Consider the following 25046-nt stretch of genomic DNA (forward strand, 5'->3'; position numbering starts at 1 on the left):
CACTTCAATCTGGCTTTACAAAATATAAATGTGTCCAAGAAAGATGAGTCTTTTTGTTTGTCTACAGCACTTTCATCTTTTCGTCTTATAATAAATCAAATTTGTGAGAAGTTCTGCAATAGAAAGGCAGATTAAAGAAATGTAAAATGACGCTAAATGTTCATCAAAATACTGTTCGTGTTTTACAAACCCACAGTACGGCACCAAAAGCCTTGATAAACCTGTCTCTTAAACTCTCGTGTAATCGTGTGGACACTGAACGAAAACACAGCCTCCCAGCTCTTCACCAGCCTCAGGGTACACATCCATCCTCCAAACTGCCTTAAAATCTCCTCCAACCTTCTCCAAACCCCTCCAAACTCGATACATACTTCCTTCAAACCATTTCACCTCCAAACTCCCCTAAATGCTCTCCAAACCTCCTCCACCCTCCTCCAACCTCCTCCAAACCTCCTCCACAACCTTCTCTAAACACCCTCCAAACTCTTTACATACCCTCTCCAAAACCCTTTCCCCTATAAACCCCTCCACACCTCCTCCAAGCCTCCCCCCAAACCTCCTACAAACCTTCTCCAAACCTATCCAAACTCGATACATACCTCCTCCAAACTCTTTCCCCTATGAACCCCTCCACACCTCCTCCAAACCTTCTACAAACCCTTTCCCCTCCACACCTCCTCCAAACCTCCTCCAAACCCTCTACAAACCTCCTCTAAACCTCCTTTAAACCTCCTCCAAACCTCCTCCACACCTCCTACAAACCTTCTCCAAACCCTTTCTCCTCCAGACCTCCTACAGACCTTCTCCAAACTCGATTGATACTTCCTCCAAACCCTTTCTCCTATAAACCCCTCCACACCTCCTCCAAACCTCCTCCACACTTCCTCCAAACCCTCTACCAACTTCCTCTAAACCTCCTCCACACTTCCTCCACACCTCTTACAAACCTCCTACAAACCTTCTACAAACTTCCTCTAAACCTCCTTTAAACCTCCTCCAAAGCTCCTACAAACCTTCTCCAAACCTATCCAAACTTGATAGATACCTCCTCCAAACCCTTTTCCCTCCAAAACCCCTCCTTTACCAGCTTCCCGGCTTTACACCCCACCTCCCAGCCCTTCACCACCCTCTCAGCTCTACACCACCCTCTCAGCTCAACACCAGGCTCCTCCACGCTCCTCGATGGCTCGACATTGTCCCAGAGTGTGTGAAAAGAGCCAGCGATGCGAACACTCAACTATGAACTCTCCCTTCTCCGCTAATCTGCTTCTTCCCTCAGATTATTGTCGTGAATGGAACACTGCCACAACAGGAGCAGACTTATCACTCCGCCCGGCCCCGTCTAGATTAAATGTGTCTCCTTTTCGCTCAATGACAATGTTTGCGATTTGTCTGTAGCGACTCGCAGCTGCAGTCGGACAATGACCCGGGTAAACTGGGCATTGTGGGACGTCTTGAATTACACATGAGTTTTGATACAACTTTTTGTGTAAATGGTTAATTCTACTAATCCCAATGGAGGAACAGTGAATGGACGACGTTCTCTATGATATCTGCTTGTCCCTAAACATTTGTTCATTTAAGGCGACACTGGCAACGCAAAGTTATTCTTTTCACGACGTTACCTCAGGTTTAACCCGCTGGCCTGTTTATCCTGCACCGACACACACATATACACACACACACACATACACATGTACATACACGCACATTTACACACACACACATCAGGCCCTTTACACGAACCCACACATACACACACAACCTGCCACGACACGCATCAGGCCCATTACACACACACACACATATACACATCAGGTTCATTACATGTACACACACACACACACACACCTGCATCAGGCCCATTGCACGCACATACACACCCCCCCCCCCCCCCCCCCCCACACACACACACCCCTACACACATGTATCAGGCCCATTGCACGTACATACACACACCTACACACACACACACACACATACACACCCTACCACGACACACATCAGGCCCATTACACACACACACATATACACATACACATCAGGTTCATTACATGTTCACACATACACACACACACACACACCCTGCCACGACACGCATCAGGCCCATTGCACGTACATACACACACACACACACACCCCCACATGTATCAGGCCTATTACACTGCAGTATTTACATTTCAAATTATAGCACACACACATAAACATACACAAACACACACATGCACATCTACACACAAACATACAGGTACACTCATGTACATACACTTACACACATACACACATGCACACACATAAATATACACACACAAACATACAGGTACACTCACGCACATACACACAAATAAACACACACACACACACACACACACACACACACACACACATAGACATTTATTTTATTCATTTATTTGAACAGACTTGATGCAGCATCAACATAAACACACCGGATTGTAGCCAATGGGTCATTTTCGTCCATTGTCCCAAGAGTTGGAGTCACAAAAGGGTCAAAATAAAAATTGCACACACACATTGCACAATTGCCATTATTGCACCACACAAAATATTGCACATTCCATTATTTTAGTCAGTTTGGCCAAACTCAAGACAAACACATGTTATACCCACCCCCTTCATATTTGCCCAAACATGTAAATATGTCTCTACTGAAAAGTTTAAATCACAAACACACAGACACACAAACACACACACATGCACACACATGCACACACATGCACACCCCTGCACACACATGCACACACATGCACACACATGCACACACATGCACACACATGCACACCCCTGCACACACGTGCACACACACATTAAAGTCTGCAGTGTTGTAGGGACATTGAGAAGATTTACAATGGTACAAACAGGTTGAGATAAAAGTGATACCCATGTGTTGCTTGTGTATTTTCTTGTGTATTGTTCATGTATTTTTTTTGTGCATTTGCTTCTGTATTTTTGTGCATTTTTTTATGTATTTGCTTGTGTATTTTTTGTGTTTTTAAGTATTTTTTGTGTATTTGCTTGTGTATTTTTTGTGTACTTTTTATGTATTTTTTGTGTATTTGCTTGTGTATTTTTGGGTACTTTTTATGTATTTTTGTGTATTTGCTTGTATATTTTTTTATGTATTTTTAATGTATTTTTGTGTATTTCCTTGTGTATTTTTTGTGTTTTTTTAAATGTATTTTTTGTGTATTTTTGTGTATTTTTTTGTGTATTTTTTTTGTGTACCTCCACACTGAAGTCACAGTTGTACGACACAGGACTTGGCTGATTATAAAAACAGAGGTTCATGTTTGTTGTGGATCTTTAACATTTCTTGTCCTCGTTCTTCTTTCAAAAACAACCCGGCGTTACATTTGAAAGTGAAACAACTTGGATTTTTTACTCCACCATCGAATGCGATTAAATGATGTTGTATTTTTCAGCGCAGACGTTTCAGAGAGCTGTGCGTCACATTTAGTGCAGTTTTATTTGTATTAAAGTGTTAAAATGAAGCTTTGTGTGTTTTTTCCAGGCAGCAGACTGAGCTAAACAAATATCGATCTGTGCTGGAGATTTACGCCCGATGTCCGATACGCTCAAAAGTACAAATATCAGCCCAACGTATAACACTATCCTTTAGAGCATGTCCAAACTGTGGCCCAGGGGCGAAACGTGGCCCTCAGACTAATTTTTCTTGGCCTCAAACTTCCAGGTGAATTGGCCCATATTACCTTAAACAGCACTTTTTACCGTATATTTCTGAAAATCTACTTTTAACAAGCTCATCTCAAATATTTAACATGTCCCAAGTATTCACTGTATTCGCGACCAGTCTATGACCCTTGACCCTCAGCTTTATCTGTGTTTTCTGGGTACTTGACGCCTTTTTCCCGTCCCTGTGGTGTGATGCGTCTGTGCAGCAAAATCCCAAAATGATTTTCAAAAACAACAATCTTAAAGAAGCCACATCACAAAGACAACACGACATCTTCTGTGCAGCTCTTTAAACTGTAGATTTGCCCTGTGCTGTGACCTCTGCTGCCCCCCACTGGACACTCGTGACACATTCACCACTTAAAAAAAAATATAATAAATGACTTAATATGTCTCTAGTGCTGGTTTTATAATTACGTAAGAAGATATTTTAACGATTAGAACAGGATTTGCAGGACTTCAAACTGGATGATTGTCAGAAAAGTTGAATTTTATAAAACCAGTACATGACCGTTATTTCTTCTGACCTGTATCTTATCCTCCTGAGACCTGGCGTCCTCATCTGTGGACAACAGCTTTTGGGTTGTTTAGGCCACAGTGCAAATTTTTAGAAGAACAGCAACAAGAACATGTTCAGTTTTGAATATTTCTAGGGGTTTAGAATATTTATTTTTATTTTTAATTTATTTTTATTTGATTAGATTTTTTTATTGTTTTTTATTTATTTATTTATTTTTTATTTTATTTTAATTAATTAATTTTATTTTATTTATTTATTTTTATTTTATTTGATATTTTTGTGTTTTTATTTGTTTTATTATTTTTATTTTTTATTGTATTTAAATTTATTTATCTTATTTATTTATTTTTATTTGATTTTATATTTTTGCATTTTTTGCATATTTATTTATTTATTTATTTTATTTTATTTTTTTTATTGTTATTGTCATTTTGCTTTTTACAATATATGTGTTCAACCACTTAATAGTTTTGCAAATAAAGTCCTGCAGGAGCTCGGGTCTCAGGAGGTTAAACCCTTAACCCCAGAGCGCCCCCTAGTCTTTTTAAATATGTGATTTTTCATGTCACGTGGCAGGGCTCACTTTGGATTACAGCGTGAAAAGGTTTATCTTCATAAATTAGTAAAGATAAAGGTGTCGTCTTTATCAGTGTCACTCACCGTCTTCTCACCGCAGGACATTTTTTGTGAGTTTTGTTAAAATACGGGAAAAAGAAACACAACTTTAATCTAAAACTACGTCATTTCTTGAACGTATTTACGCACAGCTGCAGAATCCAGTTGCGTGTTAGAGGAAAAACATTTTATTCACAAAGTCGTTTTACGTGACAATCCAGAAAAGCGGCGTCGCGTTAAATCCCCAACTTGAAAATAAAAAAAAAAACAATGTGATGATTTTAAATTTTTGCCGGAGAAGCGCGACAGAAAGTGTGTGTGTGTGTGTTGTGTTTTAAAATGTCCGTCGTCCTTTTCGTGCGTCTGTCCACTGATCTGAAGGTCGTCGGTTCGAATCCCGCTCTCGACGGTTCCAGATCCGACAGATGAACGCTGCCGCTGTTGTGTCCTTGGGCAAGACACCTCCAGCTGTCTGCGTACACTGATGTATAAATGTGTGTGTGTGTGAGTGGTTCCCCGACATAAAGCGAAAAAGCGTCGTATAAAAACCAGACCGTGACCATTAAAACCTAAAACAAATCAAAAACATTACGTCCCGTTGTCATAGTTACGATCTTACACACACTCCACCGCATAAACCTGAAAACTAACCCTCGTCACTTCATTATTCCTCTACGGGGTCATTCACTTGCGTCTCTTTTTCCCCGTCTTGACCCCCGGAGGTCACGACCCCTAAACCTTATTCGGAATCAAACACTGTTGCTCCCTGCGTCTGTTTCCCCACGCACATCTCTTCGCCGTCCTCTCATCTTCTCGCTTCTTCTTTCACTATCTCATCCCTTCATCCCGCTCTCTCCTCCGCCGACCCGCTCCGTCCCTCTCAGCGGGGCCGTACACCTCTAACTTGTCCGCGTTTACCCCCCGCCTTCGCCGTCCGGTGCCCCGCTCACGTCGACGCTCTCTTTCCGAGCTCTTCGCCATTCTTCCCCCTGAGTCAGCTCATGTTCTATGTTTTCACGACCTCTGACCCCGGGCCATGGCAACAGTGGGAGGAATGTCAGGAGTGATTGGCAGCATAAAGAGCGCAGGCCCCTCTCGCCTGCACAAGCGGATTTCAGGCACTTTGAGGCTCGCACAATGGGAGATTTGGGCCCTTGATTGGATCAGTGAGGAGCTGATGATTGTCAAAAGAGCACATCATCTTTACATAAGCCTGATTATCTGCGGGCGACGGCGGGACCAGCGGCGGGGACCTCACCCCCGGGCAGAGGGCTGGACCGCGGCGCCCGGGGACTCGCTCACCCGGTTTAAACAAGTCCATTCAAACGCCCGTATATGTGGTCATAGTCCCAGAAGAAGAGCGCGAGGGGAAGGGGGACGGGGAAGGGGGACGGGGAAGGGGGACGGGGAAGGGGGACGGGGAAGGGGGACGGGGAAGGGGGACGGGGGACGGCTCGGAGTCCGTCATTGTCTGAAGCCTCGACGAGCAAAGGGTGCAGAAGAGGGGACGGCCCGTACGTGGACACAATGTGAAGCAGAAAAGAGCAGTGGGACAGGGGAATCAAAGGCAAATCCCGCTCATAATCTGGCTCTTTAATCTGGATTAGGGAGCAGCAAAGGGCCCATAACAGAACACTAAAGCGCCAATGAAGACTCCATTCACACTGAGAGTTTGAGGGGCTCGCCACAGAAGTGACCCCCATTCTGCTCTTTAAGAAACACAACTGCAGAATAATCCCCGTTTGTCACTCACAGGTTTAGTCCAGATCTGTCGAGTTGAGGAAGGTCGAGGAAACGGGGAAATGTTATTGGAGTTTGTGTCGTCAGGAGGTTTTAGAGGTACTAGATTACAAATACAACAAATCAAAATATAAATAATCATCATAAAAGTAACATTAAAAGAGAAAAGTGCAGAATAAACCCCTTTCAGTCACATTCACATAAACAGAACAGTCTGAGTCTGGATTTAAACGTCGTCAAAGTCGAGGTCTGAGTCACATCTTCAGGAAGAATGTTCAGGTTTAAACTGAACAAAACTCAAACACTGATTCAACATGTTTAGACCTGGTTTAGTCCTGGTTTAGACCTGGTTTAGTCCTGGTTTAGTCCTGGTTTAGTCCTGGTTTAGTCCTGGTTTAGTCCTGGTTTAGTCCTGGTTTAGTCCTGGTTTAGTCCTGGTTCAGTCCCGGTTCAGTCCCGGTTTAGTCCCGGTTTAGTCCCGGTTCAGTCCAGGTTTAGTCCTGGTTTAGTCCTGGTTTAGTCCTGGTTCAGTCCTGGTTCAGTCCTGGTTTAGTCCTGGTTCAGTCCTGGTTTAGTCCCTGGTTTAGTCCTGGTTCAGTCCTGGTTCAGTCCTGGTTTACTCCTGGTTTAGTCCTGGTTTAGTCCTGGTTCAGTCCTGGTTCAGTCTTGGTTTAGTCCTGGTTCAGTCCTGGTTCAGTCTTGGTTCAGTCCTGGTTTACTCCTGGTTTAGTCCTGGTTTAGTCCTGGTTTAGTCCTGGTTCAGTCCTAGTTCAGTCCTGGTTCAGTCCTGGTTTAGTCCTGGTTTGAGTCGAGATGCTGCAGTGTTTCATTTGTTCCTGAGTCTTTTTTCTTTTATTTCCATCAAACAGTGTCTGTTTTTTGACATTCAAACTATTTACATATTTTACATTTTGACTTTAAATGAGTCTTTAAAAAGAAGGGCATCTGGTGTAGAAAGCGTCACACACAGACCTGGAGTTGTGTTTTGTTTCATTCTCACACGTTTAACACACAAACCTGCAGATTTAGGCTGAGAAAATGCTCTGTTCCACCTTGTGATGTCATCATGTGGTGATACAGGAAGTGCTCCCCTGTGTTTTTAAACTCCACACACCTTCATTTCTAGAATCATTTGGGTCATCTCAGCTTTGGAACTGTCGATCTACAACTGAACTAAAGGTAAAAAGAATGTGAAAACTACCACTTGATGACATCACAAGGTAGAACAGAGTGTTTTGATCTGTGGAGATGTAACAGACGAATAATAAAGTGAAACAAAACACAACTCCAGGTCTGTTTTTGAGGAGGAAACAACATTAGAACATGGACTAAAGCTACAAGAGTCAGTTTTGTGAAAATTTATGAGTGAAAAAACGTGTTTCTGCATTAGCCCCGCCCACTGTAACCATCAGTATTTCAAAAGTTTTACAGTAAAATCACTCAGTCTGTCACAGAGAAACAACCACAGGAAAATATAGGTCATTTTATTTAGTCTCATCTGTTTTTTTTGCACAAATATCAGCTTCATATTCAAGGAGTAAAAGACAATTTCCCTTAAAAACACAGAGAAACACTTCCTGTATTACCACATGATGACATCACAAGGTGAAACAGAGTGTTTTCAATGAGAACAGCTTTGAAACACACATTTTATCTGAATCTTGTGAGTTTAAATCAAATCTAAAATAAAAATATCTAAAGTACAAATCTTAAAATACATATTAATCGACATATTTGACACAGGAACTTTTAATCCAAGATCTCGTCATCGTCTATGGCTAAAAACTGGACGCTCTAGAACTGAAACGGGACAAAAAGCTTCACAAAAATGGAACAGATTTGAAGGACGACTTTAATAATGTGGAGATAAACGTTTATAATCAACCTGCTCCTGTTTTTAATGTTTTAAATTGACTTATAAAGTGATATTTTTACTGTTTTTGTTTGTATTTTTCTGTATTTTAACGCCGTTTCTCATCGGACTCTTAAAAGTTGTATGTTTTTGGTTCTCGGTGTGAAAAAAAATCCTGGAAACGGCTTCATGGCGTCTATAAATAAATCTTCTTTCCTCCCACATCACTGCAGAATGGGCTATTTTTGGTCAATAAAGTTTTGGTGAAAGAAAAAAAAAAAAAAAGTCCAAACTCGGTGGAACTTTCAAGTCACAGTCGCCAAAGAATCGTCATCCAAAGTCTGCTCAGCACCTTCATATCCAAACACGGAGCGGCCATGAAACGAGCCATGAAACGAGCCATGAAACGAGCCACTGAAGTGATTTCAGCCCCGCGCTGCCCCAGTCCACTTCCAAGTTTGAAAGAATAACATATTGTTGGGTGGTGTGGAGGGTGGGGGTGTGTGTGGTGCTGTGTGGAGGCTGAGGGGTGGTGTGTATTTTTGATTGGTGTGTGTGGATGGGGCAGTTGGAGGTCCGTTGGTGTATATGGGGCAGTGTGGAGGTTGGGTGGTGTGTATGGGGCAGTTGGAGGTTGTAGGATGTGTGTATGGAGCAGGTGGAGGTTGTGTGATGTGTGTATGGAGCAGTTGGAGGTTGGGTGGTGTGTATGGGGCAGGTGGAGGTTGTGTGGTGTGTGTATGGAGCAGTTGGAGGTTGGGTGGTGTGTATGGGGCAGTTGGAGGTTGGGTGGTGTGTGTATGGGGCAGTGTGGTCACAGTCGGTGGTGTAAGTCACCAGTCTGGAACTGCTCCCACACGAGACAGTCACACAGAGGACAGACACACAGAGGACAGTCACACAGAGGACAGTCACACAGAGGACAGTCACACAGAGGACAGTCACACAGAGGACAGTCACACAGAGGACAGTCACACAGAGGACAGTCACACAGAGGACAGTCACACAAAGGACAGACACACAGAGGACAGACACACGATGCTTCTTCTCTTTAATCGTTGTTTCTTCGTTTACTTCCTGTTTCTCAGATGACATCACCACATCCTCCAGTCTCAGCCAATCAGGTTTAACACAGACGTGAGTCACTGGAGACGAGAAAATGAAGATTGTAGAAAAAAGAAAAAAAAGTTGATTTGTTTAAAAACAAAGTTGTCGGGTCTCGTCACCGATAAAAATGATCTGGATCAACGTTTGTGGATTTTGCTTTTGGGTAAATCTTATGAAAGTCAAACGTCATCAACTCCACCCCCCACGTGGGACTATGACGTCATCAAAAAAAATTACAAAAAGAAAAAATGTATATATCATTTTACAAAGTCTGTCAAATGTAAAACCAAAAATGTCATAATTTTAACTACGTTTAATTTGTTTTGTTTGAGCTCGAGCAGAAAATGGAAGAAATTATAAAATGTAAATAAATGTAAATGACTGTAAATGTAAAACTGCACCTGTGACGTCACAGAAAAAGCAGCAGGAAAAACAGAAAAATAAAGTAAGAAAATAAATAAAATAAAGCAGAGTGTGTGCTCTTCATCTCCAAACGCACCGCGCACAGAGGGAGAGACTTTAAGAATCCTTGGCATTATCAGCGCTCAGCCCCCCGCCTGTCCCCGGACCCCCGCCTGTCCCCGGACCCCCGCCTGTCCCCGGACCCCCGCCTGTCCCCGGACCCCCGCCTTCTCCTGGAGGACGGGGCGGTGCGGCGCGCTCCTCTCCGCTCTGCCCCATACCGGCATCTGGCCTTTTCCTTCCGTCTGATCCATATTTCAGAGCGGGCAGCGGCGCGCGGAGGGGGGATAATCCGACATTAAAGCCCCGGGGCCCGGGGCCCGGGGCCCGGGTCCTGCGCAGCCGAAGCGTCACCGCGGCCTGGAAAAGCTTCAGCTTCAGTTTCCTCCCCGCGCGCGCCGCTGGTTTCACAAGGAGCTGGAGAAGACGCGGGGTTTGGGGAAGAAAGAAGGTTTGAAAGAGAGAGGAGAGAACGAAGAGAGAGAACGAAGAGAGGAGAGAACGAAGAGAGACACGTGACACAGAGGCGAAAGGTCAAAGGGCACGAGTGACCTGAAGCACGTGACTGCAGAAAGTACAGGTGAGTTTATATGAAACATCAAAGAACAGCCCAGTGTGAAGAAAAAGGAAAACATGGAAACTGTATTTAAAACAAAACACAAAACAAATGGACACTGCGGAACATTTCCTCACAGCGATGAACAGGAAAAAAGTTCAAGCTACAATTGAAACATGAATAATTATTAATAATGATTTAAATGATGAAACATTTCAGACACTGGACGCGTCTGACCTGGATCCACGTCACGTTTATATAAACCCCTGACCCCTGACCCCTGACCCCAGAGGCGCGTGAATGAGGACCACAGCGCGCTGCTTTTACGCACGAGATGTTTAATAAATATTTGGGTTTTATAAAAGGCACATACTTTAGGTTTGACTCTATGGAGATCTCTGTAAAACATCAAACTAAAATAAAGACATTTCAATATAAAACAAATAAAAACATCTGAAATAGACTAATAATAATGACATTTATTTAGTGTCCAAAAAATATATTCTTTAAAGACAAATCCATTTCCCATATTTACAATTGTCAGATGTTCACAATAAAAAGAACCAAAATACAACAGAGGACAAACAGAACAATTAAAATATATCCAAACAGTCATAATAATAATTATAATAATTATAATAATTATAATAATACTATAGGCAGGTTTCCCGCCACAAAATATCTTCATAAACTGTTTTTGTTAAATAAACCCTCTGTTGTGTTGGTCTCATAGTGTCGTTGTCAGAGCTCTGTGTGCGCCGTGGAGAGGTCTGAGGAAAAGCACAGGTCAGATTCACACAACATGAAGAGTGTCCAGAGTGTCCAGAGTGTCCAGAGTGTCCAGAGTGTCCAGAGTGTCCAGAGTGTCCAGAGTGTGAGTAATGTGCGCGTAAAGTGCGCCTAAAAACCACAGCGTTAAACGCGCTCCTCTTTCTCCTCTCTGTCTCTCTGTCTGTCCTCTTCCTCCTCGCGCTCCTCCCTGTCTCTGTCTGTCCTCGCGCTCCTCTCTGTCTCTGTCTCTGTCCTCGCGCTCTTCTCTGTCTCTGTCTGTCCTCGCGCTGCTCTCTGTCTCTGTCTGTCCTCGCGCTCCTCTCTGTCTCTCTGTCTGTCCTCGCGCTCCTCTCTGTCTCTGTCTGTCCTCGCGCTCCTCTCTGTCTGTCCTCGCGCTCCTCTCTGTCTCTGTCTGTCCTCGCGCTCCTCTCTGTCTCTGTCTGTCCTCGCGCTCCTCGCGGTGCTCTCTGGGAGATCCTCAGTGACACTGGAGCTTGTCGCAGTGCGCGTGAATAAATGGCAGCTCATTATTTCACAGGTGATGGCGGCGCGTGGCCCCGGGGAGACTCGGGGTTTGATGGAGCGTTAAAGTGAAACTCGATCACATGATTTATGTGCGCGCGCACTGAGCCGGAACAGCGACAGGAGCAGAGCGCGTGTCCCGGGGCAGATTTAAACTCACCTGTCAGTGATCAACTGGAACGAGGATTTGACTGAGTCCGGCCTGTGGTCACTCTCTTCATCTGAGGAAGAAGCAGAAACTCGTCACTCATGAGTCACGTGGGTAAAAAAACACAAACATAAACATTTAGCGCCACAAACTCGGACATTTACACATGTTTATCACATACCGTCTCTTTTTGGGCTGAAACTTCCTGATGACTCCACGTCACTCTCGTCCTCTGTGCCCGAGGTGCCGGGGCCGCGCGCTGTCGCTCGTGCGTCATGGCGCGCGGTCGTTCCCGCGCCGTGGAGCGGCAGGTGCGCGTGCGCTGCGGACGGGGCCAATAGAGACCTCATGTTCAATAAAGAGTTGGCGTTGAGAAACGCGGAGTTGGCCCAGTTGTGCAGTTTTCCGATGTGACACGTGTAAATCCCATGTCCGGGCAACAAGGCCGGGTGTCCCGCGGACCCCAGCGCCGCGTGCGCGGGGGCTTTGGGCGCGCTGTCCGGGGTCGTGGCCGTTTCAGCCAGAGACCAGATTTTGGGTTTGTTCTGCGGGGCCCTGTGACACTCGTTGGCTCCTGGAGAGCGCTCAGGGGCCGCTTTACTCTGAGGCCCAGAGGCCTCGCTCTCGGGCCTCAGGCCCTCTCCAGTCCTGCTGCTCTCTGAGGCCTCTCTGCTCAGGCCTCCCGCCTGCACCTCCTCCCGCTGCGGCTGCTCCTCCGGCCGCTCCAGATCCACCGTCTCCAGGTCGATCTCCTCGTCCTCGTCGCTCCCGGTCTTCCCGGGCTCGTCCTCGTTGTCGCTGCTGAAGATCCGTCCGTCCCGGTCCTCCGCGCTGCGGCCCCACGTCACTTTGTTCTCCTTCTTCAGACGCCGCCGCGCGTTGGCGAACCACGTGGAAACCTGCACGAGCGCAGTTTGAGTTTGGAATAATTCAGCCTGGAACATTTGAGCCGTTTCACATCGATCTTATTGATTTATAGATTCATTCATTCATTCATTAATTATCCACATTTATCTCAAATAATAAAGGACTAATTATAGAGAAAATGCTGCTTTTGTTTTCAGTGTTATAATCATCTAAATGTGGACTCTCGTGTCTCTGTCCACGCGCGTGTCTCACCTGTGTCAGGGTCATCCTGGTGATTATGGCCAACATGATCTTCTCTCCTTTGGTGGGGTAGGGGTTCTTCTGGTGCTCCTGGAGCCAGGCCTTGAGGGTGCTCGTGGTCTCTCTGGTGGCGGTCTTGGTCCTGTTGGGGTCTGCATACGGGTACTGCCCGTAGGGGTAGAAGCCCTGAGCCGCGTGCACGGGCAGTGAAGCGGGGTGCGCGCCTGGACTGTCCTTCAGGTCATACTGAGAGCCCTGCACAAACACAACCTGTTGAGTCACTCAGTTTAAATATGTGCAGGTCACAGAGCGCGTGATTTAATTTAATATAAAGTGTCACATAAATGTCACGTGTCACTTTTACATTTATCTGAATATTTATGTTTTGTTTGTTTTAAATTCTCATATGTTCAATTGAAAAAAGTTTAAATCCACACAGCTGCACATTTAAACTATTAAAACTACTGATTTAGAAAAAGTAAATTAATTAAAAACGAAAAAAATAAATGGGCTCGTTTAAATCATTAAATGTGTTTTATTAAATATTAAAAAAAAAAAAAAAATTACGCATCAAAAATAAATGTCGTGTGTTTCAAACAGACTCATGTCCAGTGACTTGTGGCGTGTGGAGTTTCACAGGTGCGCGCGGCTCAGTCTGTTTGTCTGTTTGTTTCTGTCACATTTCACTCACCATCTGTGACAGCAGGGCGAGCTCGGTGCCGCCGCTGTACGGGAGAAAGGCACTGTAGTTATGAGGCGCCCACGGACTCGCGTACATCCCGAGCACGGAGCCCACGGCGGCGGCAGCTGCCACGGCGCTGCTGGGGGAGCTCACGCCGCTGTCCGCGCTTCCCTCCCGGGCTGAAGCCGGCCGCTCCCCGCCGTACAGCTCGTGGGAGGAGGCGCCGAGGAACTGGGGGTATCCCAGCTGAGGGAAAGACATGTCCAGAACCACAGCGCGTCCAAAAAGGCAAAGTCACAAAGTCACAAATCCCAAGAAGCGAAGAGCGCGAGGCTTAAATCACAGAGTGGCTCGTCCTCGTCCCGCGCGGAGTGGGCGTCTGGCCGTGGGAGCTGGATGTGGAGCTGAGTGACTGATTGGCAGAGTACTTAAGCACCAGGCTCCTCCTCTGCCCGGGGCAGGCGATTAGTGCATTGGTTTAGCCCGGGTCGACCGTGCGCGCGCTAATGCTCGTGCGCGTGTGTTTGTGATCTCACGCGCGCGCTGAGTCCACGGGACCGAAACCTGCGCGCGCACCGTGTCACTGTTTTATTATTGTCAATAATGGAGGAATTACGCAGCAAACGCGCCTTTCACGCGTGAGAGTGGGGTGTGCACGCGCTCAGAGGAGTGCGCGTGATGAGGACCTGTGTGCGCGCAGAGAGAGCGCGTGTCCGCACATGAGCCTGAGGTCCCGCACGAGCCTGAGGTCCCACATGAGCCTGTGTCCGGTGTGGGGCCCGGGGCCTCGGTGCGGCTCAGTCCCGGGCCAGAGGCTGATGTCCGGTGTGAGTGACGCGGGTCTGGAGGTGGAGACAGGCACGAGGCGGAGGTGGCAGCCGCGCGGGGCCGTGGACTGTGACAGATGTTCGCGCAGAGGAGTGGCTCCTGTTCACAGGCTCCGGAGCCGCGGAGAGGGACATATTGGAGCCGTTTGTTTTAGACTGTGGCGCGTTTGTTTCAGGCCTAAAACAACAGCTGCGATGAAACAAGAGCTGATAATTACACAATATGTCACGAGTCAGAGCCGAGACAGAGCCACCGAGAGCCACAGAGCAGCCAGAGAGCAGCCAGAGAGCAGCCAGAGAGCCGCAGAGCAGACAGAGAGCAGCCAGAGAGCCGCAGAGAGCCACAGAGAAGAGACAGAGCCACAGAGTGACAGAGAAGACACAGAGAGCCACAGAGCAGCCAAAGAGCCACAGAGAGCCACAGAGCAGACACAGAGCAGCCAGAGAGCCACAGAGCAGCCAGAGAGAGCCACAGAGCAGCCAGAGAGAGCCACAGAGCAGCCACAGAGCAGCCAGAGAGCCACAGAGCAGACATAGAGCAGCCAGAGAGCCACAGAGAGCCAGAGAGCCACAGAGCAGACATAGAGCAGCCAGAGAGCCGCAGAGAAGAGACAGAGCAAACACAGAGCCACAGAGAGCCACAGAGAAGAGACAGAGCAAACACAGAGCCACAGAGAGCCACAGAGCAGACACAGAGCCACAGAGAGCCACAGAGCAGACACAGAGAGCCACAGTGCAGACATAGAGCAGCCAGAGAGCCGCAGAGAGCCACAGAGAAGAGACAGAGCAAACACAGAGCCACAGAGAGCCACAGAGCAGACACAGAGAGCCACAGTGCAGACACGGAGCCACAGAGCCACAGAGCTCGTGTTTATCTCAATGATGCATCAGACAAAACCATTTTTAACACAATAAATACCACAGAAATAACCAAACAATTTCATAATTAATAATGTAAAAAAAAAAACTTAGATTTTTATTTTTATGATTAATTTTTGAGACAGATTTTATTTTATTGTTTTTTTTTATATTTTGTGAACATTTAGCTCAATTTATTCTGACATTTCTTTTCTTTTTCTACTCTTTTCTTTTAGCAGAAACAAACAGAATGACCCTCCTCATTTTATTATTGAAAAATCCGACTCCCTTAAACCCGACGAATAAAACCCCGTCAAGATCTGCAAATATGAAACCAGTGAACACACACACACACACACACCCCCACACACCCCTACACACACACACACACACACACACACACACACACGCTCGGTGCTAATGAGGTTGAGCACCCTGCGCCCCTCCCTCACCCTTTGGTCCTCGTGGGTTTCCTCTGAGGTTCACCGTGTAATTACTCCTCTTCCATAAATACAGATTCATCATTTCACCGCACAGCCCCTGATGGAGAGAATGTGAGGAGAGAAGGAGAAGAAGAGGAAGAAGAGGGGGAGAGGAAAGCGCCGTGTGTGTGTGTGTGTGTGTGTCTAATGATTTAATTACACCATTTAAAACCCGCTCTGGCTCAGCTCTGGCCCGTCTCTCTCCCTTTTCCCTCGTGCGCTGGAACCATAGAGCGCCTTTTACTCATGAATCTCAAAGCTATTTTTTTCCCCTTTCTAAACACACACACGTTATGACGCACCGGGCGGGTCTTTGGCACGTCGTGGGGACCGAAATCCACACACACACGCGCTCACAATTTGGCCGAGGCTCGTTTAGGTGAAGAAAAATAATGTGATTTAATTATGACATAGTGTAAATCGACAATACGGTGCGAGGTTAAGGGTTTAGGTTGAGGTTTTTGGTGAAATATGGTTGACGTTTGGACGCCTGTGTCTAAAAAGCGAGGTGTGTGTGCGTCCGTGTGCGTCCGTGTGCGTCTGTGTGGAGAGAGGATGCTTAATCTCCATGGCATTTTAAATGGCATTCATGGATAGCGCCTCCCTTCTTTCTCATTGCCAAGGTAAACGACGCCAGGGGACCCCTCCATAAAAGAGCAACGTTAAAGACCCTCACCAATTCCTTCCCCTCCCTCCTTTTCCCTCTCTCTCTCTCCTCTCTTCTCACTTAAAATTAATGTTTTTCTCATGACAGGGGAGGGAAACGAGACATATCCACCATCTAATAGGATAATATAGGCCCATTGAGCAGCGGCGGCCCTCCTCGGCTCCGTCCTCCCTGCCCGCCTCTCTCTCTGCCTTTGTAGCTAACCTGATTTCCATAGTGTCTCTGTGGACAGGCAGTTAATGAATTCCTCTGAGCTGGAAAAAAAAAAGAAAAAAAGAGAGGGGTAGAATGGTTTGGCGGTTTAGAGAGAGAGGGAGAAAGAGCGAGGGAGAGAGAAAGAGTCATGTATTAGGGGGGAGGAAGGCTTTAAGCTATGCCATTCAACTTCAGAGCCACACAGCCCGCTTGTGCATTCAGCCCGTGTGTGTGTGTGTGTGTGTCTCTGTGTGTGTGTGTTTTAACATGAACCTGCTAAGACTACCAAATATTTAGACTGGCCCCAGACCTCCCTCTTTACGGTGACGTTACGAATGAGGGGATCTCAGGAGGCAGCTTGACTCTATTTGAATCCCATTGGCTGCTATTAGCCCAGGCCAGACAAAGGAATAACTTATACAGGCAGGAAGCACTGAAATAAGAGTGGTACTACAGAAGATGGAGGCTGCAGGGCGGAGGAGGAGGAGGAGAGGTGGAGGTGGAGGAGGAGGAGAGGCGAAAAGAGGAGGAGAGGCCGAGGGGGAACTGGCTCAGAGGTAAATGAAAATGGACTCGCAGAACATGTGCTTTTGTATTAGTGTTTGCACTTGTTTGCACACGGCGCGGCTAAGCAGGGATTATGGGTAATGAAATAAAGTTGTATAAAGGATGTTGGTTGTGCCCAGGGCTCTGATTGGTCGACGAGTTTCTGAAACATCTTTCCCGTATTAGACACTGGACTTTAGTCAGGTCTTAGCTGCTTTTTTTCGCACAATGGAAAAAAGAGCCACACTGTTCACGCGACGGCTCGAAAGTTTGTCGGTTTAAAAATGGGTGGGGTACGGCGGTTTCTGCTGCGTCGGGAAGGGCATCTGGCGTAAAACAGACTATGGAGGTACTTATCTGTTTGAGGGAAGGAGCGGGGTGAGTTTACAGCGTCGTTAGAAGAGTTAGCGCGGACCTGGATGAGCTAATGTTCGCTCGCCAAGCCAAGAAGGAAATGTTAACATCGGTAATAGCTTGATTAGCATTAGCCCAAATGCTAAAGATGCTACAGCTTCATCTATAAGAAATAATAAAGCAGCATTCTGGGATCTGACTAAAATCGAATATATTCAGATTTACAGACAGAGTTAAGTCAGTCCGTCTTTAAATTAAGAAATAGTCGCTATATCTTAAGACAGGACTGTCCAAACTACGGTCCCGGGGCCAAATGCGGCCCTCAGACCACTTTTTGTTGGTCCTCATGCCTCCTCTTAAACTGGCTCAATCGATCAGGAAGTATTTTTACCACAAACTGAAGAGATTCTACCTGAATAAAGTCACAGTACATCGTTACACAGTTCTAAAAAATAATATTCCAATGTCTCTGTCAAACTTGTGTTAAATCCACCGTTTGACTCGCTGTTTCGACGCTGATCTGTGGCCCTCAGCTTCAGATGTTTCAGTGTGTGGCTCTTGGTGAAAAAAAGTTTGGACAGCCCTGATTTAAGAGGTTTACTTCAGTTTGAATCTAGTAAAATAAGAGCTAATGTGACAAAGATGTGTCCGTTTGAAGAATAAGACTTTGGAATCAGCTCGATGATGAATTAAGTTAATTAAAACTCTGTCTAAATTAAAAAAAACCTTTAAAACATGGGTTAATTCATACATTTACACCGCAGTAGGTTTATATGAGCCAAGACGTCTGTGTTTAAGAGACTGATTAAAGTAAATAAATTCTGTTCTGTGTCTGTTTTGTGGAGTTTCATTTTTGGTTGTTGCAGATACATTTATAGTTCATAAAAGTTCAAGTGACGTCATTAAAGAAACTGATTATTTTAACCCTTTTTATTTCCATCTTTTGTTACTGAACTCACATGAGGTCACACGTCTCTGGAAATATATTTTTAGACATTTATAAAGTTATGTCCAAATGTGCAATAACCAATAACCAATAATAAAAACCATTTGGATGATTGAAAAATAAATAATCCCACTGATTTTTGTGGAGTTTGTGAATTAACACTGTGATCCCCGCGTCAGATTACTGAAATATTAATCTGTGTTTGTTGTATCTGTCCTTATAAAAATAAAAAAAACAATAAAAGAAAGAAAAATAATAATAAAAATGGCTCTGAGAATATCTTAACTTCTACCATATGGATTGTGTTGTAACTGTTTAGCTTTTAAAAACGTGACTTAGTAAAGGTCTCATTATTCCTCAAATAAATTGGAACAGGCTTTGAAATGTTGCATAAATGTTTAGTTCGCTCGTGAAAGAAGAGGCTTTATTTAAAAAAAGTCACACAAAATAAAAGTTAGAGTTTATTTTTGGGCCCGAGTCTGGGACGACGACTCATTAAAACGGCGTCTGGAGACCGGAAAATGGCAAAAATCAAGTAGTAAACACGACCCAACGTGCCAGTGACAGGTATCAAAAATTTAAACTCGAAAAGCTCTAATTGTCAACAAAGATCCCGAGAAAAAATAACGAAATACGATTCGGTAGCGCCCCCTCAAATCTTGATTTTTACGGGGCCAATGGGAGCCCAACCTGAAAAAAGTCAACGTAAAAATGTGAAACTTGCATCAAAAAACAGAACATCTCAGGACATGACAAAAATGATATTATGGCCCCGCCCTAAAACGTACAGGAAGTCAGCCATATTGGATCAAACCCGGGAATAACAGAAGTGTACCCCCTCGCATTCAGGACATCTCCTCGCACAGTTTTCATCGCAAACACTTCAAATTTGACCAAAACCCACTAAACCCATGTGCGATTAAAGATTATCAATTACATTTTGAATACAACCTCGGGTGTGGTCATGGTGAGGGCCTTTATCACTGCTTACAGTTTTAATTTATCATTATCACTGAACATGAAGGAGAAACAGCAGGGTTTAAATGGCCACACACACATTTTTATACAGTATTTTCCACTTTTAAAACACTCTGAAGAACCACACACACTCACACACACATTCATACACACACAGACACTGGAATCGCACCGCCAACCTGTGAGTCAGTGGCTCTGACGGCTCGACCAAACCTGCATTTTCACTTAAAAACTCATTTGCCGCATCATGAAGTGTCGTCTCTGTAGATGATGAGCATATTTTGTCCTTCAGTGCTGCTCTTGTCGCTGACCTCAGAGATGCTGCAAACACAAATGAAGCTCTCGTCTGTAATTATGCCATTGTGATAGCGCTGATTAAAAGAGCTAATGGGAGATCCAGCCTGCGTGCCCTTTAGCACCACATGACAGCACCGGTCCCCTTTGGCCTCGGGATCAAACCTTTGGAGAAGATTTAACCTGGAGGGAAACACCAGACAAAGCCCCGTCATTAGCGATTAACAGGCGTGCCAGCGTTTGTTTGCTAATGGCTTTTTTAAAGGCTCCACCGGGGCCCGAGTTACAGTGGAAAGAGCCGCTAACCAACCCTGACCCCTGCACCGGGGTCACTTTGAGTCCTCTTTGAGTAAGTCACGAAACACATGTGAACGGAGTGTCCAAACGAGGCTTAAGACAGAACAGAACATCCAGAACATCCAGAACATCCAGAACATCCAGAACATCCAGAACATCCAGAACATCCAGAACATCCAGAACAGAACATCCAGAACATCCAGAACATCCAGAACAGAACATCCAGAACATCCAGAACATCCAGAACACTGCTGCTCTGGTCAGGACTAGAACCAGGAAGTACGAGCACATGTGACCTGTGGCTCCTGTGGCTCCTGTGGCTCCTGTGGCTCCTGTGGCTCAGAGAATAGACTTTAAAGCAGCTCTGGACTAAACCAGGACTAAACCGGGACTAAACCAGGACTAAACCGGGACTAAACAAGACTAAACCAGGTCTAAACCAGAACTAAACCAAGACTAAACCAGGACTAAACCAGAACTAAACCAAGACTAAACCAGGACTAAGCCAGGGACTAAACAAGACTAAACCAGGAACTAAACATGGACTAAACCAGGACTACACCAGGACTAAACCAGGACTAAACCAACCAGGTCTAAACCAGGACTAAACCGGGACTAAACAAGACTAAACCAGGACTAAACCAGGACTAAACATGGACTAAACGGGACTAAACCAGGACTAAACCAGGACTAAACCAGGACTAAACCAGGACTAAACCGGGACTAAACCAGGACTAAACCAGGTCTAAACCAGGACTAAACCAGGACTAAACCAGGTATAAACCAGGACTAAACCAGGTCTAAACCAGGACTAAACCAGGTCTAAACCAGGACTAAACCAGGGCTAAACCAGGTCTAAACCAGGTCTAAACCAGGTCTAAACCAGGGACTAAACGGGACTAAACATGTTGAATCAGTGTTTCAGTTTTGTTCAGTTTAAACCTGAACATTCTTCCTGAAGATGTGACTCAGACCTCGACTTTGACGACGTTTAAATCCAGACTCAGACTGTTCTGTTTATGTGAATGTGACTGAAAGGGGTTTATTCTGCACTTTTCTCCTTTAATGTTACTTTTACGATGATTATTTATGATTATTTATGCTTTGATTTGTTGTATTGTGATTTTAACGTCTTTCTTATTCCGTAAAACTCTTTGAATCACTTTTTAGACCAATCGAGCTGCTCAGATAAACTCGTCTCACCTAAATTTTAACCAGGCTGCTTTTCATTGGCTGCAGAATTAGGAACTGGTCATTAAATCGTGCTCCATCATTCCCCGTAGAGCACGCGATGAAAACAAACCATGTTCTACAAGATTGCTGACTGGAAAAAAAGCCAAGTTCCCACCTCCTCCTCTTTTACAGAGAGACTTCGCGGGGGGCTTTTCTCACGGCCACAGATCTTATTGTTTTCTAAACGGATTATTAACTCTTTTGTTACAGTTTGGGGTCACTTTTAAAGCGTCTTAGGCCCCATTAGCATTGCTTTCAAGAACACCACACACACGGGCACACACACCGATTGCTATGTTCTGGGATTTGGCGTTTCTTGTCTTTGTGGCTCTCAGCAGGAGCGGAGTGATACCGTTATAATGCTGTTAAAGACAATACGTGGACTTTAGAGGGGGAGTGGGAGTGAGAGAGGGGGCCCTGATGAAAAGGTGCCCCGAGGAAGACCAAAAGCTTAATGCAATAGTGCTGACTTCAAGGGAAGGCTCAAAGACGAGTGGCATTACAGCGTCCTCCAGCTCCAAATCCCTCAGAGACACAGGGATCAGCTCCTGAGAACTGACACGAGGCCGAGGTGTAGCGCACGGAACGAGTCTATCGCGGGTAAACGTTCGTGCGTCTGCTGAAAAAGGAGCTAGTTTAGAATAGTTGTCCTTAAAAAATCCTAAATTGGTGCATCTGGGACATTAGTTTGCAGGTGTAGAGAGGAGGGTTGCCAACCAGCACGAAAGCGTCTGAAAAACAGCTGGATTTTCTACTGCGTTTATGAAAGTCGCGCTCATCCAGTGACACGGCCCCGCCCCCTTTCCCCTCACAGCCACGCCCCCTCCTCTCCACAGGCCTCGGACGACTTTGACGATGAAGATTTGTCACTGAAATCCACGACTTTCAATAGGATTATAGTTGTCCCTCGCTATATCATGGTTCACCTTTCACTGTCTCGCTGTTTCGCTTTTTTTAGACCATTGTGTCGTGCGTCCTGATTGGCTGTTGGACTGTAGACCATTGTGTCCTGCGTCCTGATTGGCTGTTGGACTGTAGACCATTGTGTCGTGCGTCCTGATTGGCTGTTGGACTGTAGACCATTGTCCATCAGTCTCCTCCGTGCCGTGTCTCCTGTCCAGTACAGAATGTGTTCAGACAAATTTACATAAACGTTGGATCTCAGTGTGACTCTGAAGTGCTGTACGTTTGCAATTTGTTTTCTCCCCGACAAAACCCACAATGTCGATGAAACGTTCTGCACCGACAAAGACGCCTACGAAGGTTTGAACTTTGAGAGAGTTTAAACGAGAGAGAAATGTGAGAAAATGTTAACGCCTGTGTGAGAAAAGTGTATAAAGTGTGTGGTGAGGGGTTTTACAGACAAAAACAGAGAGAATAATGTAAAAAATAAAGCTGATACTTCGTGGATTTCACCTACTGCGGGTTATTTTTAGAACATGACCCCCACGATAAACGAGGGACCAGTGTAGTTTAAGCCGCCCAAGTTCGTTGGAAAAACACATACCTGACAACACTGCTAGCAGCACTGCTAATGGTGAGCTAATGTTTGTTAGCCAACATAGTTCACACAAAAACAAAATGTAAATGTGAATGACGGCTTAATTAGCATGTTAGCCCAAATGCTAATACAAAAGTGCATGAATTAGCCTAGCAGCAGTAGTTGTTATTCCATCACAAGTTGTATTTTTTTTACACAACTTCCATATACTTATACTTATATACTTACTTATATATGTATATTTTATTAACAGTGTATTAAGAATGAAACGACATAATTATGGGGTTAGCATATTAGCTAACCCAAGCCTAAATCAGTGTTAATAAACAGTTTGTTCAGCAAGAATCAAGCCGTTCTTCATGTTTTATCAACGCTAACGCAGTGTATTTACTCTGATATTACTTTATGTTAATATTAGTTTATAAAATGCAGTGTGGCGAGTCGTTTAGCGTCGCAGCAACAACTAAACTCCCATGAATCCTCTCTCCTCCCTGCACATATTGTTGTCCCGTAGCTTAAGTTACCTCTGGGACAAACCGGGCAGAGCTGGGGTCAAAGTGCACGGCGGTCCGCACGGCTCAGAGGTGTTTACCGTTCGTGTATTGACCACATGAATGCGACGCTACGGCCCAGGAGCAGGAGGGGGACCCCAGAGAACAGCCCCCGCCCGCTGCCCCCCCCCCCAGCTTTGAGCCGGCTCTGTGGAGGAGGATGAAGAGGCTATCCCTTACAGAGCTGACCTCCAAAACAGCCCCCTCCCCATCAGAGAGCGGGGTCGAGGGTCAGATCAATTGGCTCCCTGTGGCCCACTGTCTGCAGCACGGCTTAATCACCTGTTAAGAGCGGGGAGAGGGCGGGGCTAATGGGGGGCGGCGGGGGGGGGGGGGCGTTCCCTTTCATCTGCCTCATGCATTGCCATTGTAATTAGCCCATAATGAGTTTTAAATTTGTTATTCTAAGCGTCAGGAGGAGGGAATCGCACCCGAGCGTGTCACGTGGTTATGATTTTTATATTAAACAAGAAAGAAATGACACTCGTTTGGACACATCCTCTGGTTTAGTCGGGTTTTTTCTTTATTTTTACTATTTTTCTACATTTTTTTACACACAAGAAGTCAAATATATGAAGGAAAATGAAGGAAAATGCATCTGTTTCGTCTCAAGTCTGGTCAAACGTGATCGTCCAATCGGATTTGTTTGTTTCGGTGACATATGCGAAACGACGCAGCTCATTGGTCAGCTGTGATTTACAAATAAAATCACATTTCTCTCACCTCAGATTAACAGAGTTTAGGTTTCACTCTTTAATTCCGTAGAAATCCGCCATGTTTTTTTAGCTCCTGTGATATTTTTTTCCTTTATCATGTCCGTCCCTGATTGGCTAATCCACCTGTCAATCACACCCGTTTGAAAACAGAGACAGATTCACCGATGACCAGACTCACATCGTCATAAAGTGCTGAAAAAGTGTGTGTTCTGGATCCCAAGCTGAACACACACTTCTTCTTTCTTTTTAAAAATACAAAAATACTTCCAAAAAAAAAGTCACGCAAACCACATTTTGAGAATCAGTCGGTTAAACGTGGAGTTAAAAAGCCGATATCACGCTATTTCTGATCTGTTCTAATGTTTCCTCATCACAAACAGACCTGGAGTTGTGTTTTTGTTTCATTCTCACATGTTTAACACACAAACCTGCAGATTTAGGCTGAGTTCTTCTCTCAAACACTCTGTTCCACCTTGTGATGTCATCATGTGGTAAATGAATCAATTTGCTTTTTTAACAATGACCTTGGACGTATTTAGAAAAGAGGACATTTTGAACCTGCTTGGGTTTAAACGGCCCACATTACGCTGTTTTCTTATCTATGTTCAGCTCATCAGCTCCACCTATGGGCAGGGAGGGCTTTTTTTAAATTAAAATGAACTTAAACTAAGAACTATTTAACTTTTTGCAACTCTTTTGTCCTCTTTAATGTGTTTGGTCCATGCGGGTCATAACAGCCGCTCTGTGGGAGAACTGTGTCTAGTGCAAAACACTCTGTTCCACCTTGTGATGTCATCATGTGGCGATA

General features: G+C 45.2%; 2 protein-coding genes across 2 annotated transcripts in view; both read right to left on the reverse strand.

Moving 5' to 3' along the window:
• The window catches only part of mrpl36 (mitochondrial ribosomal protein L36), an 88509-nt gene that overhangs the window by 50039 nt on the left and 13424 nt on the right, over nucleotides 1–25046 (reverse strand). The window lies entirely within an intron of this gene.
• Nucleotides 11281–14169, reverse strand: irx1b (iroquois homeobox 1b). Its single transcript, XM_033975139.2, has 5 exons — nucleotides 13803–14169; nucleotides 13124–13366; nucleotides 12186–12903; nucleotides 12017–12077; nucleotides 11281–11333 (listed from the first exon to the last, which is right to left on the reverse strand). Exons 1-5 carry the CDS (start codon nucleotides 14052–14054, stop codon nucleotides 11291–11293), a joined length of 1317 nt encoding a protein of 438 aa, XP_033831030.1. The 5' UTR covers nucleotides 14055–14169; the 3' UTR covers nucleotides 11281–11290.

Source organism: Periophthalmus magnuspinnatus, chromosome 11 (genome assembly GCF_009829125.3).
Source record: "Periophthalmus magnuspinnatus isolate fPerMag1 chromosome 11, fPerMag1.2.pri, whole genome shotgun sequence".
In the NCBI taxonomy this organism is placed as follows: domain Eukaryota; kingdom Metazoa; phylum Chordata; class Actinopteri; order Gobiiformes; family Gobiidae; genus Periophthalmus; species Periophthalmus magnuspinnatus.